The following is an 18,029-nucleotide window of genomic DNA, read 5'->3' on the forward strand; positions in this document are numbered from 1 at the left end:
CAATGCAGTAAAATTAGCTCATGTTTTAAGTCGTTCAAATTCTGTAAAGATGCTTTGCGACAATGTGTATTGTTAAAAGCGCTATACAAATAAACTTGACTTGACTATTTATTATGAGATACAAAAATCTTCATTGGAGATTTGTATTTAAGACAAAAGAAGAACAAGGAAAAAGGCAGTGTGATGAAGTTTAATGTAACTCATGATTGAGAGGCTACTATTACAGAGACTGGATTGAGTGTAATAGTACTAAATTTGTAGCTATTTATTTGTTAGTTAGTTAGTTAGTTAGTTAGTTAGTTAGTTAGTTAGTTAGTTAGTTAGTTAGTTAGTTAGTTTGTTTGTTTGTTTGTGCATCCATGCATGCTTATGCTGTCTCTTATCTTCCCTTTTGGTCACATTATCCTTCTCATGTTCACATACAGAATTGCACCTGGATATATAGGGACAGTCTTTTTATTGAAGGCTTTCCACATAACACATTTATAATATTTACTGTACAAATCCATACCCAAACTCATATACTCATATTGTGATATAAAAAATTTTATTTTCTGTTTATAGATGCAGATGGTGTAGTTTTAGTAGAATCAACTGAAATGGTGAAGACAGAACAAACTAAGAAGAACATGGTGGAAAGAGAAGACAGTGAGGACTCAGATACCCTTTGTGCTTCCTGCAAATCCCACAAAGTTTCCAGGACTTCTTACAGACGTGACAATATCACTCCTAAAAATAGGAAACAAACCAAGAAAGAGTCAAATTACGCCTCCAGTCTTGCTGAATCTGTTCTGCAGGATGCTTTTGTCTATCTTTCTCAAGACGAATCATCATTTTCCACTGAGGCAGCAATGTCTGTCTCCAACTCTCCAAAAAAATCAGCTGATGAGCCCACTAGAGCAAGAACACACTCCTTTGAACTTCCAAAAATTGTGATAGTCCAGAGTCCTGATAACTGTGATGAGCCATCTGAATGGCCCGGAACACAATCCTTTGGTGCACCTGAAAGCCAGAATGTACAAGAGACAGGAACTCACTTATCTCACAGCTCACCAATTAGGCACAGAGCTAAGCCAGTGGAGATAGCTTTAGCATGTGCTGCCAGCATCATTGGCACAATCAGCAACCCACAGGTCACAAAGCAACTAGTACTAGAATCGGGAAATGATGAGGAGAAGAAAGCTGAAGAAGAGGGCAGACAGACAGAGCAAAGAGACTATTCATTACCTTCTGCAATATGTGCCATGTCCCAACTAGCAGGTGCAGTAGATCCAGTAGGTGTAACTGAAGATTCATGTGAATTGTCTGCAACATCAATGGGACTACTATCAGCAGCTCAAGCTTCCACAGCCATTACATTACACTGTAATGTGGCAGAAGGATCTAGTATGGATACATTTAGATCCACCATGGCTGAGATTCTCTTGAAGGAAGCTTTAGAAGTCCTCATCCACAAACAGAGCTACACCAGTATAGCAAACTTTTTGGAGAGCACACATAACAAGATTGTAGATGACATTATGCATCCAAGAAGGTCCTATCAGAACCATCTGGTGGTGGATGATTTTACCCAAGAGTTGTCAGAGAGCATGTTTAAATATGCATTTGAGAAAGCTGTAAAAAGAAAAGAGCTTAGAGGGAAGGATGCCCCCAACATCCACTGCTTCCTCTTGGAGAGTGTGAACAGCTTGCTCTTTGATGTTCTTTGTGCTACATCAAGAAAATTTGGTGACATTTCAAAATGTACCACAGAGTTATCAGATAGGAAAAAGAGTGAAGTCAATGCAAAAGAAAATGAGGCCACCACCAAGCCTGGAGGAGAAGCAATAAGCCAAGTACAGCATTTGACTGAAGTCAAACATCCTGAAAATACCAATGAGGTAGAAAAGCTTTCTTTACTTACAGAAAAAAAAGAAAAAGAGCACTGTGTCATGCAAGCAGAGAAAGAAAATGAATCAAATGTGAATGAGCCCACCAAACATACTCAAAGCAGAACTACTGCTGCTACAATCAGGGAAACTGAAGTCAGGCAACAGATTTTCTCTTCGTCTACAGGAACAGTGGTGGTCTCTAAAATTAATCAAGGGGAGTCCAAGACTCCTGTTGCATGTTTTGCTGAAGACTTGGCAACTACTGTGGTCTCTATGGCTACAGAGCTGGCAGCAATATGTCTGGAAAATTCAAGTGGCAAGCAACCCTGGTTTTGTGCCCTGAAGGCAGGAACTGAAGGGTCAGAAGGGCTCCTGTTGCCCTGCCACACAGTTGCACCTTTCTGGAGAAAAGAGACACAAAATGGAGTGATGATTGCTAAAAAGCACCGTGCACCTCGCCTCAGTGAGATCAAACGCAAAACTGAGGAGCAGCCTGAGCTCATGGAGCGACTGGTGAACCGTGTAGTTGATGAAACAGTCAATCTTGATGATCCAGCAATCTCAGATCCTTTCACACTTTTTGCCTCAGAGGTCACAGACAGTATAATGAACTGTCCTGAACTGAACATAGTGGACACCTCCAAACCAGGCCAGTCATCTCGCAGCCGGCTGCAATGTGAGAGATGGAGCAGTCGTGGAAAAGCCTCCAGCTATGAAAGTATCCCAGAGGAAGAAGCAGATCTTTCTGGAGCCCCCAATACCCTAGATCCAGGAAGCAGACTGGGTCACAACCTGAGTCGTGGAAGCTCAATATCTAAGCAGTCCAGCTGTGAGAGCATTACTGATGAATTTTCTCGTTTCATGGTGAACCAGATGGAGACAGAAGGCAGAGGGTTTGACCTACTGCTGGACTATTATGCTGGTAAAAATGCTAGCAGTATCCTAGCAGCAGCTGTTCAACAGGTTACAAGTAAGAAAAATGGTCACCTCAATGTTCGGACATCAGCTTGCCTGTCAAAACAGTCCAGCACAGAAAGCATTACTGAGGAATTTTATCGCTACATGCTCAAAGATATTGACAAGGAGAATAAAGATTATGGGATCACTATGACCAAAGATTGGCGCAACAGCCTTTTGCCTCCACCCTCCCGAACCCCCTTCTGCATACGTCAGTCATCTGTTCCGGACAGACGATCATCTGACTCAAGGCTAACCGTAAACTCTCCTATTAAGGCCAACTCATTTGATGGATTTGCCCGAAATGTGCACAGTGATGCTCTCAACATTTATCCATCCAACTCTGTGTCATCCACAGGATTATGTAAATCCGATTCCTGTTTGTACCAGCGTGGCCAGACAGACCATATTACAGACATGCTCATCCATGAGACCTGGACCAGTTCTATTGAGTCTCTGATGCGTAAAAACAAAATTATAGCTGAACCCTTGGAGGACAGCACAGAACAGGACTCCTCTGAATCTCAACCGCACGTCCAGCTTTTTGCTAACCGACTCGCCACAGACATTGTTGAAAGCGGCAAGTCACTTATTGGATGCCAACAGGAGGTCATGGCTAGTCATGCTTCAGTTGGTAAGAGGAGGTGGGGTTGTATGCAGTCCTGCTCAGGACTTGGCCAAAGCTGGTTCCAGCAAGAGAGTGCAAATTGTGGACAGAAAGAGGTTCCTCTGATCCACATTGAGCCAGATCAAAAAGATGAAGAATCTGAAGATATGGATTACAATAGTCACTTCATCAGAAATTCAAATACCAATGTTCGACCTCAAAGTAGCAGTGAAAAAGCAATGTCTATTCAGAACAGGTATGGCATAAATGAAAGCACAAAGACACTTCTCAAGGGTCATGCTCTCAATCAGACAATTTCAAGAGCAACAGATGAGCTTCTCACAGAGCTTTTAAATTGCAGAAGCCCAAACACAAAGGTAACATTTCAGTCTAGCAGATGAGTTTTGATCTTCCTGAGAGAAAGGAAGCAACAGAGAGAGATTTTCTTAAGAATAAAATTGCTGACCATTTCCTTTACTACCACATTATTGATCCATTGCCTCCAGTGGCTTGGAACTTGTATGCTGAATAGTGACACTAAAACCTACACTGCAATGTGGGCACATTATTTAAATGCAGTCTTATTATTTGTTATATTCATCATATATAAGATGTGGGCTGTAACAGGTTAGACCTATTTAAATTATGTTAACCACAACAAATATTGCTGTAATATCTTGATATTACCTTTTTTTGTCATGGTTGTGGAGGAGAGGCAATGTGCAAAAATGAATAAGGCCCATCAAACCGAAGATTATGTCAATATTAAATTGATAGACTTTATGACTGAGCCTGTTATATTACAGATGTATACATGCTCACATAGAAGTCCAACCCTGCCTTACAACATAGGCCCTTGCATCAAATTGCCCTTTTTCCATTTCTCATTTGTTGAATTCAAACTTCTTAGTAGTTATTTAATTACTTCATCAGGTAGGGGAAGTGATATTCTATACATAACTTTTAAATGAAAGACTGCATCAACATCACTATAAAAAAAACCTCTAGGAAGTTAAAAACATTGGTATGTGGTGCAATTTTCTTCATGAAAAAAATCAAATATAATTTCATAAATAGATAATAAATATAATAATTGTGTCTACTACTGAGAAAATATATAGCCTAAGGTTTGTGGATACCTGACCATCACACCTATATGTGGTTCTCCCCAAACTGTTGCCACAAAGTCACAAAGTTGGAAGCACAGAACTGTATAGAATGTCTTTGTGTGCTGTACCCCACTGAACATCTTTAGGATAAACAGGAATGTCAACTTCACCACAGGCATCCTTGCTCAAAATCAGTAGATAACCTCACCATTGGTCTTGTGACTGAATGGGTGAATCCTTGGGCAGCCACACTACAAAATCTAGTGGAGTAAATTTGGAATAGGATGTTCAAAAAGCAAATATGGGTCTATTATTCAGTTCTTCACAAAATTTAGCCATATAGTATCAGTAGAGACCATATATTACTTGATATAAACTGATTATGCTTCACATGCATTGATCTTGCCTCAACTGTTACTTCTGCTGAACAATGTTCTTCCAAGATACGTGGTCTTGTGTTAGAGACAGTCATTAAGGGGAGAATTTGCAATAGCAGCAGCAAAGTTAGTGACTTTGATTTTTGCCATGTAACACATTGTGGTTTTATCATCTACTCTTTCCCACCACCAGGGACAACAGCAACAGGACACCCACAGCACCCTCTACTTGTGTAGAAGGGGCATGTCGCTCTCTCAGCACTAGCAGTGAGGAAAGTGGCTCAGGTGGTTGGGCTCAAGTTGCCCCTGATGAAGACCCACAAGAGGAAAACACTTGTAGTTTTATTCATCTAAGTGAAGGGTCAGTGTTTCAATATCGCATCATGGCTTTTAAGCTTTTAAAGCTGCCTGCACTGATTGCTAATGAAAAGCCTAGTATTGAAAGCCCATTCCAGGGTTCCGTTTGTCACTCTAATGAAACTACATGTGCCAAAATTTGGCCATATAACTAATGCTAACCATAGCGTTGTGTGGTCATTCCAGTGCTGCTCTAATAGCCTCCAAGCATAACTACGTCATCACTTGTTTACCACAATGCATTGTGGGGGATAGCCGGGGTCGGTAGTTGAGTGATATGATGGATGTCAGATTAATTTTATGTTAGAGCGATGTGAGAGGAGTGATTTTGCTGTGCTCTGTTGTGGAAGACAATGAAATTAGTGATTTAAAGATGTGGATAACATGTCAAGGGTTTACAGCAGGAAAATCAGAATCCAAATCAGGCTTGGTGAGAAGGTGAGAGTCTAGACCGAGTCTACCACACTGTACAACAATAACAACATCAAATCTCAGCATGTCTTATTTCTGAGGACATATATTGCACCAGCTGAACTTTATCGAGAACACAAATCTATCTGAATATCGGGAATTGTATGTAGCCTCTCTGAAATTGGCTGTAATGTCTATAGTGTTCATGGCGAAGCTACATTCATGTTAGGCCTACTGCCAAGTCCTGTGGCCAGGTATAGCAAAACTTTATAGGCCTAATCAACGAAAATGTGCAAACAACTTAAATAATTTGTATGCTAAATAATTTTATTCCAATTTTGAAACATTTTGCTACATCTAGTCAAATCTTAAGAAATAAACTATTTTGTAAATCTAATCTTGATTTATTTGTTGAACATGGATTGAACTTAATTTTTGGTGTGTTTTACAGGGTGATGGACTTAATAAACAGTGGATTAAGTTGATAAGTATATGACCCAGATGGCGACGCATTAATAAATGCCACTAGCGAGGTACACTGAACATTATACATACCCGAAAGAGAACCATTCATGGTTTGGGAGTTTTTCGGTCCAACAGGCTCGTTCATCTGCCAAGTACTTTGGCACTTTGAGAGGCAAAGGCCGAAGAATGCTCCCTTGTTTCACAGGCTTTGGAATATCACTAGTTTCAGACGATGAACAGTGTCGATTGTTATAATCTTCTATAACCGAAGACCATTCCGCAGACCATGGAAATATTGCTGGGTCACAGTTTAAGTACATCTTTTTCCCACCAGAGAAATGTAAGCTACAAACACCTGTCCATTTCAATTCAGTTAGAAGGTTTTCATTGTGGATTAAACTTATCCATTTCTTCTCTTCTTCTCGACTGGCAGCTGGTAAAAGCTCAAATTAGGTATTCTCTTTGTTGTGGAGACACATTAAGGCACACAGAAATTCACTTTAGGCATGGTTAAAACTGGTTAGACAGAACAATGCAGTGTTTAACAAAGGCGAAAGTAAACATTACGGCAGAGCTGACCCCGGGTATCACCCATAATGCATTGCGGTAAACAAGCAATGGCGTAGTTATGGGTTAGGGTCATTGGATCTCTATTAAAGCTATGAGTGTTTAAATGCTGATGCTACCTGTGATGTTGTGAGGCAGTTCTAAACCTTGAATTGGTGCGCCATTAAAGCCATTGTAACCCCTTCAGACACAAGGAAAAATGCTATGGAACTTCATGTGTACAACTGTACACATTATGTTCAAAGGGGATAATGCTAATCTTGATGTTGAACAGTTTGCTCATTTGCTCCATCTGGTTTTCCATTATAACGGAATGCACTAAATAGCTAATGACAACAATTGTTAAAGAGCTTATCTAAGGCTGCTTGATTTCACTCTCATTTAAAGCTACATGTGCTAAATGTTAATCCTAACATTGCTGTTGTGGAACCAAGTAAAGACTGCTCAAGTTGGCTCTCCATGAATGCTACCTGTGTTAAATGGTAATGCTATCTGTGGTGTTTGTGAACCATTTTAAACCTGCTCCATTTGGCTATTAATTAACACTACAAGTACAAATTGCTATGCTATTTGTGGTGTTCTGGAGCTAGCCATACTAAAGCTGCCCCACAGATGTGTACTTTGTGTATGTTTAATGCAAGTAAGGTTCATGCTGGAAAATTCACTGAGATTTTAGTGCATTTTTAATATCCAAAAGATGTACTAAAACAACAAAAATGGAATGGAGGCTCTTGGACACTGCACCCTGTTTTGCATTCTGAAAGGGAGGAGCCATCCTCTACACTACGACATTGTAAATAAGAAGTAGAAGAAAAATTTTGAACTACACATTTTGGGATTTTAAATCAACAATTGTCCATGGAAGCTGTTCGGTGACATGAGATAAACTGTTGTAATTTGTCCTTTCTGGTTAATGCAAAACGTTAGCATTCAATTTGAGATGTTACTACCTCTAAAAATCAGCTATATATAATAAGAGATAGTGTACAATATATAGAATATAATACATAGTATAGTGAATAGTACATCAGCTGATAGCCCCCCCCCCCCCCCATCTAGAAGAAAGCCTTTATTCGTCAGATGCACACTTCAAGCACAGTGAAATTCATCCTCTGCATTTAACCCATCTGAAGCAGTGAACACACGCACACACACCCAGAGCAGTGGGCAGCCCAGAGCACCCAGGGAGCAGTCAGGGGTTCGGTACCTTGCTCAAGGGCACCTCAGCCCAAGGCCGCCCCACGTCAACCTAACTGCATGTCTTTGGATTGTGGGGGAAACCGGAGCACCCAGAGGAAACCCACACAGACACGGGGAGAACATGCAAACTCCACACAGAAAGGCCCTCACAGGCCGCTGGGTTCGAACCCGGAACCTTCTTGCTGCGAAGCGACCGTGCTAACCACTACACCACCGTGCTGCCCAATATTTACACTGTGGCTGGCTGTTCAATGTGATATTCTGTTTTCCAGCAACTCTTTGTGACACAGTGTCAATGTGCACTGTCCCAAATGACTTAATTCTGTTTTCTTTGTCTAAAAAGAACTCTTTCATGAGATACCAGTTTTTACATTTCTCAGATCTCAGTTTATATTTATTCATTTCCTCCATTACATCCAATTTTCAAGCAGTAATTTTTTTTCCTTTATTGCAATGTAGCAGAAGACATCAGTTTTCAGATATTCAAAGCAGTAACAAATCACAGATGGAGGGAAAATGCATGAACACACATTTAATGTAAGACAGAATGGTACAGAGTGCTAAGGTGACCAGATTTCTGAGAAGAAAATTGGGGACATTTTCTGTTCGGCGGTGAAAATATCATTAAAACATCGTGTCTTCATCTTTGTAATAAAAAGGGGGGACATTTCTGGTTTTCATGTATTTTGATCATGCACTGCATAAAAATTGGGATTTTCCTCACTGAGTGCACTGTAGGCCTATTCTGCAAATACTTTAGGTTAATATTAATTAAAGACAATGTGAAAATCTCTGGTATGGGTACATAGTTTAGATTTATAGACTCTTAAATTGTAGGCTAGCTGAAATAGATGTTTTAGACCCATGAAAGTAAATATATTAAATTAATTACCATATATGCCACTAGTAATGGACAATGTATTTAAAAATATACAAAACACATAACACAATTTAAATAAACAGTTTACTTCAATCCAAGCAGTTTCAAGGTATGGTAACATCGTCATTATTATTATTATTATTATTATTATTATTATTATAAAATATACAGAACACATAACACAATTTAAATAAACAGTTTACTTCAATCCAAGCAGTTTCAAGGTATGGTAACATCATCATCATCATTATTATTATCATTATTATTAGGCACAGTGGTGTAGTGGTTAGCACTGTTGCCTCACAACAAGAAGGTTCTGGGTTCGAGCCCAGTGGCCGACGGGGGCCTTTCTGTGTGGGGTATGCCTGTTCTCCCTGTGTCTGCATGGGTTTCCTCCGGGTGCTCCGGTTTCCCCCCACATTCCAAAGACATACAGGTTAGGCTAATTGGTGGCTCTAAATTGACCATAGGTGTGAGTGTGAATGGTTGTTTGTGTATCAGTCCTGCGATGACCTGGTGACTTGTCCAGGGTGTACCCTGCCTCTCGCCCATAGTCAGCTGGGATAGGCTCCAGCTTGCCTGCGACCCTGTAGAACAGGATAAAGCGGCTAGAGATAATGAGATGAGATTCCAGTGTATTATTTGTACAAGTTTGTCATGCCTCTTTATTCACATTGTGCAAGTTTACTACACTCGCTGAGGATGTGAAATATAGTTTCGTCCCTCTCGTTACACATTCTGCATTTTGTTGTTCCTACTAGTTTTTCTTTGTTAACCTTCCTTCGCTGTGTTGGTAGTGCCTGATCTTGTGCCACAGTAATGAGTCCTTCAGTTTCCTTTTTCAATTATCTGTTCCTGAGCCACTTGTAGGTCTTCTTCACATCATGTTTTTCCGTTAACTTAGGGTACTGCCCATGCAGCACTTTCTCTTTCCATTCTTTTTCTCTCTTGTTCTTTTGCTTGTCCTTATATTCCTTCTTTGTGTCTTCTTTCGCGAGTCTTCTCAGTAACCAGTTGTACCCTTTCTCTTCATCTTTGATGTAATCGGACAGTCTGTGTTCTTCTGATCTAATTGTTTCCTCTACTGATTTCAGTCCTCTTCCATCTTCATTCCTTGCTAAGTACAGCCTGGCCACACTTGCTCTGGGGTGTAATGCTCTGTTCATCATCATTATCTTTCTGGGTTTCCTATCCATTACTTGTAGTTCTTCTTGGTTCCAGCCAACAATTCCTCCAGAGTATCTGAGTAAAGCAACCACCTATGCATTTATCCATTTGATTACATTACCACCATTAAGCTTAGATTTCAGTAGTAGTTTGACTCTTCTTTTGTAATGTTACCAATTCCTTCATCTCTTTCATTTTGATGTCATTAGCTTCTCGTACTCCTAGGTATTTATAACCATTGCCTCCAAGGTCTTTCATCATCTGTCCATCAGGTAACACTATTCCATCATCCTCCACCTTTTTTTCCTCTTTTCATAACTAGCGTTGCACATTTCGTCAGCCCAAATCGCATTCTAATGCCCTCTGTGTATATCCTAACTGTCTGCACTAGGGATTTAAGATTATCTTTACTCTTTCCGTATAGTTTCAAGTCATCCATGTATACTAAGTGGTTTATCTTACCACACTGATTTCTTGTCAGATTGTATCCTTGCTTAGCTTCCCTCGGCAACACAGACAGCAGGATCAGGCAGATGATGAATAGCAGGGACGAAAGTGAGTCTCCTTGGAATATACCTCGCTGTATATCCACAGTGGGTAATTGTTGGCCTGCAGACTCCAAAGTTGTCTTCCATTTTCCCATACTAGCTCTCAGCAGTTTCATAGCCCCTTCTGCAACATCAGCCACTCTCATCGTTTCCATAATCCATGAATGTGGTACTAAGTCATATGCTTTCTGGTAGTCTATCCATCCCATGGCAAGATTAGTTTTCCATTGTTTACAGTCTTTCGGTATCACTTTATCTAGCATCAGGTGGTCTTCGGTTCCTCTGTATCCTCTTCTACCTCCTTTCTGCTCTTCTCCTATAAGATCACTGGTCTCCCGGTGTCTGTATATTTCATCAGATATTACTGATGTCAGTAATTTCCATACTATAGGTAGACAGGTGATGGGTCTATAGTTTCCTGGTGCTGCTCCCTTTGCTGGGTCTTTTTGGATCAATATCGTCCTCCCTGATGTCATCCAGTCTGGTGTGTACGCAGTCTCCAGGCATTCATTCAGATATTGTACCAGCTTGCTGTGAAGGTTGGTCAGGTGTTTGATCTAGAACCCTTGTACAGCATCAGGGCCTGGTTCTTTCCAGTTTGGTAGTTTCATTAGCGCTTTCCTCAGTTTCTGGTTTATTATTGTTAATTCTTCTTGCTTCTCAGTTCTTGTCAATTTCTGCTCTACTCTCCTAATCCATGGTGTGTCCTTATCATGTTCAGATGCTTGTCCCCAAATGTTCATCCAGAATTTCTTGATCTCTTCTTTGTCTGGTATCTCACTATTTCCCTTTCCATTGTTTTGTAGAGCTTCATAAAATCTTTTCTGGTTGTTCTCAAATAGTCTGTTCTGCTTGTATTGTTTCACTCTATCTTCATATCTCTTGAATTTGCCTGCTGTTGCGGTCAGTTGCTGTTTAAGATCCTCAATCACCTACTGGTATCCTTTGTGTTTGATGTCTAATTTTGCTTCAATCTTCCTTCTCATTCTATCATTATAGTTTCTTTTCTTTACCTCCTCTAATCTACTCATGTCTCTCTGGTATTCTTCCACTTTCCTCTTGAGTCTTATTTTCCAAGCTGGTTCTTTATATTCTTTCCTTTTTTTCACAAATTTTTGTGTGACTAGAGCTGCACTTGTGTAGAATGTATCATTCAGTTCAGTGATGGTTCTTATTGGTATGTACTCCATTATGTTATTGATCTTCCGTACTTCTTCCAATAACTTCCACTTGTCCACGTGCCTGATGTTGGGTAGCTTTTCCCTCATCTCCCGCAGCCCGTCTCTGGTTGTCTTAATTCTCTGTACAATCTCCCTTATCTCATCTGAGAGATGATCCACATTCCGGATGTTGTAATTACTCTCAAATGTTGGTTCTAGCTCTCCAAAACAATCTCTTCTCTCAGTTGTTGGGGATCTCAAATTGGTCATAGTCACAGCAGCTTCACCTAGAGCCTAATAATAAATAATAATAATAATAATAATAATAATAATAATAATATTATTATTATTAGGATGCAGTGCTGCAGCACAGCAACCTATGGGCTCCCCTAGGGGAGCCCATAGGTTGCAGTGCAAAGCACTGCAACTATTGTTCTTCTACGTGTTTCTTCTTCTTATTATTCCTACGCAAATTTTGATTTCGAATAACTCAATAACCGTACGTCGCACACAGACAAACAATATATCAAAACGTGCGGCTCGATCGGACTCGCTATGCTATTACTTTTCTCTATAGAATACGATTTTTTCGCGACGTAGTCGCGAAAAAATCGCCCCAAAAAACCCCATTCATTTCTATGGAATTAATTGAAAAAAAAGCACTTTTTCAATGTTTTTCAAACATCCACTGCTCTGGCATGCTTTCACCTAGAGACATGATTCAAACTCTAAAACGTAGGAAAACTTCTCCTCTGTGGATCTGGCATTCAACTTTTCTGCTAGGTTTTACACTTTCGGATCAGGCCCGGTTCAAACGCCATGTGGTTTCTGGGAGAAAATCCGGCTTTTGAATGGGTGTCTATTGCGTTACACACCAGTGAGGGTCGTTAATCTTAGAGTGTAGGCGGCTTCAAAAAAAAGCTCAAACTTTCTCGCTTAAACCGTGTTTTCAGCCACAAATTTCACTCTACAGACATGATTTTCTCAAAAGTAGTAGGAAAACTTGTCCTGATTCACACAATGTGTCTACCTAAACGATAGGATTTACGGTTTTCGAATGACAAGCCTCAAAGTGAGGAGAGCACAGGTGAGCGGCCTCATTGACTCCCAGTATAAACGTTGCTGAAAAGTCACTCGTTTTTAACTCCCTGTAGCGTCCTCATTTTTAACAATACAAACAAAAAAATACATCATTTTATTCAGGAGACCCTTCTAGCGCTCACTGTGAAAGAATTTTGTGAATAGCTGCTTCCGTTGTCGAGTTATTTGTCATTGTTCGAGGCCTGGTCCTTCATAAAAAAAACAGTAGAAAACTCCAGCCCTTGTGTGTCAGCCTCACCTTAGCCGCCCACTTTATTAGGAACACTTCTGTTCGTACATACAAACTACAAACACTCTGCTTAGAGTTTAGAGTTTATTTTATTTTTAAACCGTGTTTTCAGCCACAAATTTCACTCTACAGACATGATTTTCTCAAAAGTAGTAGGAAAACTTGTCCTGATTCACACAATGTGTCTACCTAAACGATAGGATTTACGGTTTTTGAATGACAAGCCTCAAAGTGAGGAGAGCACAGGTGAGCGGCCTCATTGACTCCCAGTATAAACGTTGCTGAAAAGTCACTCGTTTTTAACTCCCTGTAGCGTCCTCATTTTTAACAATACAAACAAAAAAATACATCATTTTATTCAGGAGACCCTTCTAGCGCTCACTGTGAAAGAATTTTGTGAATAGAAGCTTTCGTTGTCGAGTTATTTGTCATTGTTCGAGGCCTACTTCTTAGCAAAACACAGCAGAAACCTGACATAATCTTCTGTGTGTCTCTTAACTCTCCTGTTCAGGCCCGTCACCATGCCAATTGGGGCCAGTGACGGGGCAGAGGGGGGCTGCTGTCTCAAGCACACACACAAATCATGCTCAAAATTTCAAACTTAAACTGTTTTCAGCCACAAATTTCACACTACAGACATAATTTTCTCAAAAGTAGTAGTCACACTTGTCCCAAAAAAAACCCATTCATTTCTATGGAATTACTTGGAAAAAAAAGCACTTTTTCAAACATCCGCTGCTCTGAGAAACTGAGAAGAGGGCAGCCGACAGGCCTCACCTTAGCCGCCCACTTTATTAGGAACACTTCTGTTCGTACATACAAACTACAAACACTCTTCTTAGAGTTTATTTTATTTTTAAAAGGGACAGTGCACAAATTAAACATTATCCTTGTGGTAAGGACAGATGTCTGTCCCAGGTTAAAGCAGTACATGCTAATTTCCGCCTGTAGTCACTTTGTTCATACTGTTGAATAGCTCTTCTTCATGACGGCTGCTGTCTCAAGCACACACACAATCATTGCATTGAAACGTCATTGCAGGTCACACGTTCACGGCCAGCGAACATGCGTGACCGAATTGCTTCGCGCACTGCATCCTCTCACAATTTCCCCCGGGGAATTGTCCGGTCTAGTGTTATATTTGTTACTCATCCTACGCAAATTTCGATTTCGATTAACTCAATAACCGTTCGTTGCACACAGACAAACAATATATCAAAACGTGCGGCTCGATCGGACTCGCTATGCTATTCCTTTTCTCTACAGAATACCATTTTTTCGCGACGTAGTCGCGAAAAAATCGTCACAAAAAAACCCCATTCATTTCTATGGAATTAATTGAAAAAAAGCACTTTTTCAACGTTTTTCAAACGTCTGCTGCTCTGGCATGCTTTCACCTAGAGACGTGATTCAAACTCTAAAACGTAGGAAAACTTCTCCTCTGTGGATCTGTCATTCAACTTTTCTGCTAGGTTCTACACTTACATGCTCAAAATTTCAAACTTAAACTGTTTTCAGCCACAAATTTCACACTACAGACATAATTTTCTCAAAAGTAGTAGTCACACTTGTCCCAAAAAACCCCCATTAATTTCTATGGAATTAATTGGAAAAAAAAGCACTTTTTCAAACATCCGCTGCTCTGAGAAACTGAGAAGAGGGCAGCCGACAGGCCTCACCTTAGCCGCCCACTTTATTAGGAACACTTCTGTTCGTACATACAAACTACAAACACTCTTCTTAGAGTTTAGAGTTTATTTTATTTTTAAAAGGGACAGTGCACAAATTAAACATTATCCTTGTGGTAAGGACAGATGTCTGTCCCAGGTTATAGCAGTACATGCTAATTTCCGCCTGTAGTCACTTTGGTTATACTGTTGAATAGCTCTTCTTCATGACGGCTGCTGTCTCGAGCACACACACGATCATTGCATTGAAACATCATTGCGGGTCACACGTTCACGGCCAGCGAACGTGCGTGACCGAATTGCTTCGCGCACTGCATCCTCTCACAATTTCCCCCGGGGAATTGTCCGGTCTAGTGTTATATTTGTTACTCTTCCTACACAAATTTTGATTTCGAGTAACACAATAACCGTACGTCGCACACAGACAAACAATGTATCAAAACGTGCGGCTCGATCGGACTCGCTATGCTATTACTTTTCTCTACAGATTACGATTTTTTCGCGACGTAGTCGCGAAAAAATCGTCCAAAAAAACCCCATTCATTTCTATGGAATTAATTGGAAAAAAAGCACTTTTTCAACGTTTTTCAAACGTCTGCTGCTCTGGCATGCTTTAACCTAGAGACGTGATTCAAACTCTAAAACGTAGGAAAACTTCTCCTCTGTGGATCTGGCATTCAACTTTTCTGCTGGGTTCTACACTTTCGGATCAGTCCCGGTTCAAACTCCATGTGGGTTCCGGGAGAAAATCCGGCTTTTGAATGGGTGTCTATTGCGTTACACACCAGTGGAGCTTGTTTAGTTAGTGTAGACAGCTTGAAAATAAGGTCAAACTTTCTCGCTTAAACTGTGTTTTTTGCCACAAATTTCACTCTACGGACATGATTTTCTCAAAAGTAGTAGTAAAACTTGTCCTGATTCACACAATGTGTCTACCTAAATGATAGGATTTACACTTTTTGAATGACAAGCCTCAAACTGAGAGGAGGGCAGCCGAGAGGCCTCACCTTAGCCGCCCACTTTATTAGGAACACTTCTCTTCGTACATACAACCTACAAACACTCTTCTTAGAGTTTAGAGTTTATTTTATTTTTAAAAGGGACAGTGCACAAATTAAACATTATCCTTGTGGTAAGGACAGATGTCTGTCCCAGGTTATAGCAGTACATGCTAATTTCCGCCTGTAGTCACTTTGTTCATGCTCTTGAATAGCTCTTCTTCATGATGGCTGCTGTCTCGAGCACACACACAATCATTGCATTGAAACATCATTGCGGGTCACACATTCACGGCCAGCGAACATGCGTGACCGAATTGCTTCGCGCACTGCATCCTCTCACAATTTCCCCCGGGGAATTGTCCGGTCTAGTTAGGATGCAGTGCTGCAGCACAGCAACCTATGGGCTCCCCTAGGGGAGCCCATAGGTTGCAGTGCAAAGCACTGCAACTATTGTTCTTCTACGTATTTCTTCTTCTTCTTATATTTAGGATGCAGTGCTGCAGCACAGCAACCTATGGGCTCCCCTAGGGGAGCCCATAGGTTGCAGTGCAAAGCACTGCAACTATTGTTCTTCTACGTGTTTCTTTTTATTAGGATGCAGTGCTGCAGCACAGCAACCTATGGGCTCCCCTAGGGGAGCCCATAGGTTGCAGTGCAAAGCACTGCAACTATTGTTCTTCTACGTATTTTTCTTCTTCTTCTTCTTCTTCTTATTATTCCTACGCAAATTTTGATTTCGAATAACTCAATAACCGTACGTCGCACACAGACAAACAATATATCAAAACGTGCGGATCGATCGGACTCGCTATGCTATTACTTTTCTCTATAGATTATGATTTTTTCGCGACGTAGTCGCGAAAAAATCGTCCAAAAAAACCCCATTCATTTCTATGGAATTAATTGAAAAAAAAGCACTTTTTCAACGTTTTTCAAACGTCCACTGCTCTGGCATGCTTTCACCTAGAGACGTGATTCAAACTCTAAAACGTAGGAAAACTTCTCCTCTGTGGATCTGGCATTCAACTTTTCTGCTAGGTTCTACACTTTCGGATCAGTCCCGGGTCAAACGCCATGTGGGTTCTGATAGAAAATCCGGCTTTTGAATGGGTGTCTATTGCGTTACACACCAGTGCGCCTCGTTAACTCAGAGTGTAGGCGGCTTCAAAAAAAAGCTCAAAATTTCTCACTTAAACTGTGTTTTCATCCACAAAATTCACTCTACAGACATGATTTTCTCAAAAGTAGTAGGAAAACTTGTCCTGATTCACACAATGTGTCTACCTAAACGGTAGGATTTACGGTTTTTGAATGACAAGCCTCAAAGCGAGGAGAGCACAGGTGAGCGGCCTCATTGACTCCCAGTATAAACGTTGCTGAAAAGTCACTCGTTTTTAACTCCCTGTAGCGTCCTCATTTTTAACAATACAAACAAAAAAATACATCATTTTATTCAGGAGACCCTTCTAGCGCTCACTGTGAAAGAATTTTGTGAATAGCTGCTTTCGTTGTCGAGTTATTTGTCATTGTTTGAGGTCTGGTCCGTAGTAAAAAACAGCACAAAATTCAAGACCTTGTGTGTGTTAGCTCATTGACATGCATTATAAACGGGATAGAAAAGTCACTCGTTTTTAACTCCCTGTAGCGTCCTCATTTTTAACAATACAAACAAAAAAATACATCATTTTATTCAGGAGACCCTTCTAGCGCTCACTGTGAAAGAATTTTGTGAATAGCTGCTTCCGTTGTCGAGTTATTTGTCATTGTTCGAGGCCTGGTCCTTCATAAAAAAAACAGTAGAAAACTCCAGCCCTTGTGTGTCAGCCTCACCTTAGCCGCCCACTTTATTAGGAACACTTCTGTTCGTACATACAAACTACAAACACTCTTCTTAGAGTTTAGAGTTTATTTTATTTTTAAAAGGGACAGTGCACAAATTAAACATTATCCTTGTGTAAAGGACAGATGTCTGTCCCAGGTTATAGCAGTACATGCAAACAAACAGTACATTACTTTTCTCTATAGAATACGATTTTTTCGCGACGTAGTCGTGAAAAAATCGCCCCAAAAAACCCCATTCATTTCTATGGAATTAATTGAAAAAAAAGCACTTTTTCAACGTTTTTCAAACATCCGTTGCTCTGGCATGCTTTCACCTAGAGACATGATTCAAACTCTAAAACGTAGGAAAACTTCTCCTCTGTGGATCTGGCATTCAATTTTTCTGCTAGGTTTTACACTTTCGGATCAGGCCCGGTTCAAACGCCATGTGGTTTCTGGGAGAAAATCCGGCTTTTGAATGGGTGTCTATTGCGTTACACACCAGTGAGGGTC

General features: G+C 40.5%; 1 protein-coding gene across 1 annotated transcript in view; it reads left to right on the forward strand.

Moving 5' to 3' along the window:
• sphkap (SPHK1 interactor, AKAP domain containing) overlaps nt 1-18,029 on the forward strand; it is a 345,056-nt gene that overhangs the window by 229,978 nt on the left and 97,049 nt on the right. Inside the window, exons 9-10 of the mRNA XM_060924329.1 lie at nt 565-3,691; nt 5,115-5,282. Of these exons, the coding sequence (XP_060780312.1) occupies nt 565-3,691; nt 5,115-5,282 (3,295 nt within the window). The remainder of the gene's footprint in view (nt 1-564; nt 3,692-5,114; nt 5,283-18,029) is intronic.

This window comes from Neoarius graeffei, chromosome 6, assembly GCF_027579695.1.
Source record: "Neoarius graeffei isolate fNeoGra1 chromosome 6, fNeoGra1.pri, whole genome shotgun sequence".
NCBI classification, from domain to species: domain Eukaryota; kingdom Metazoa; phylum Chordata; class Actinopteri; order Siluriformes; family Ariidae; genus Neoarius; species Neoarius graeffei.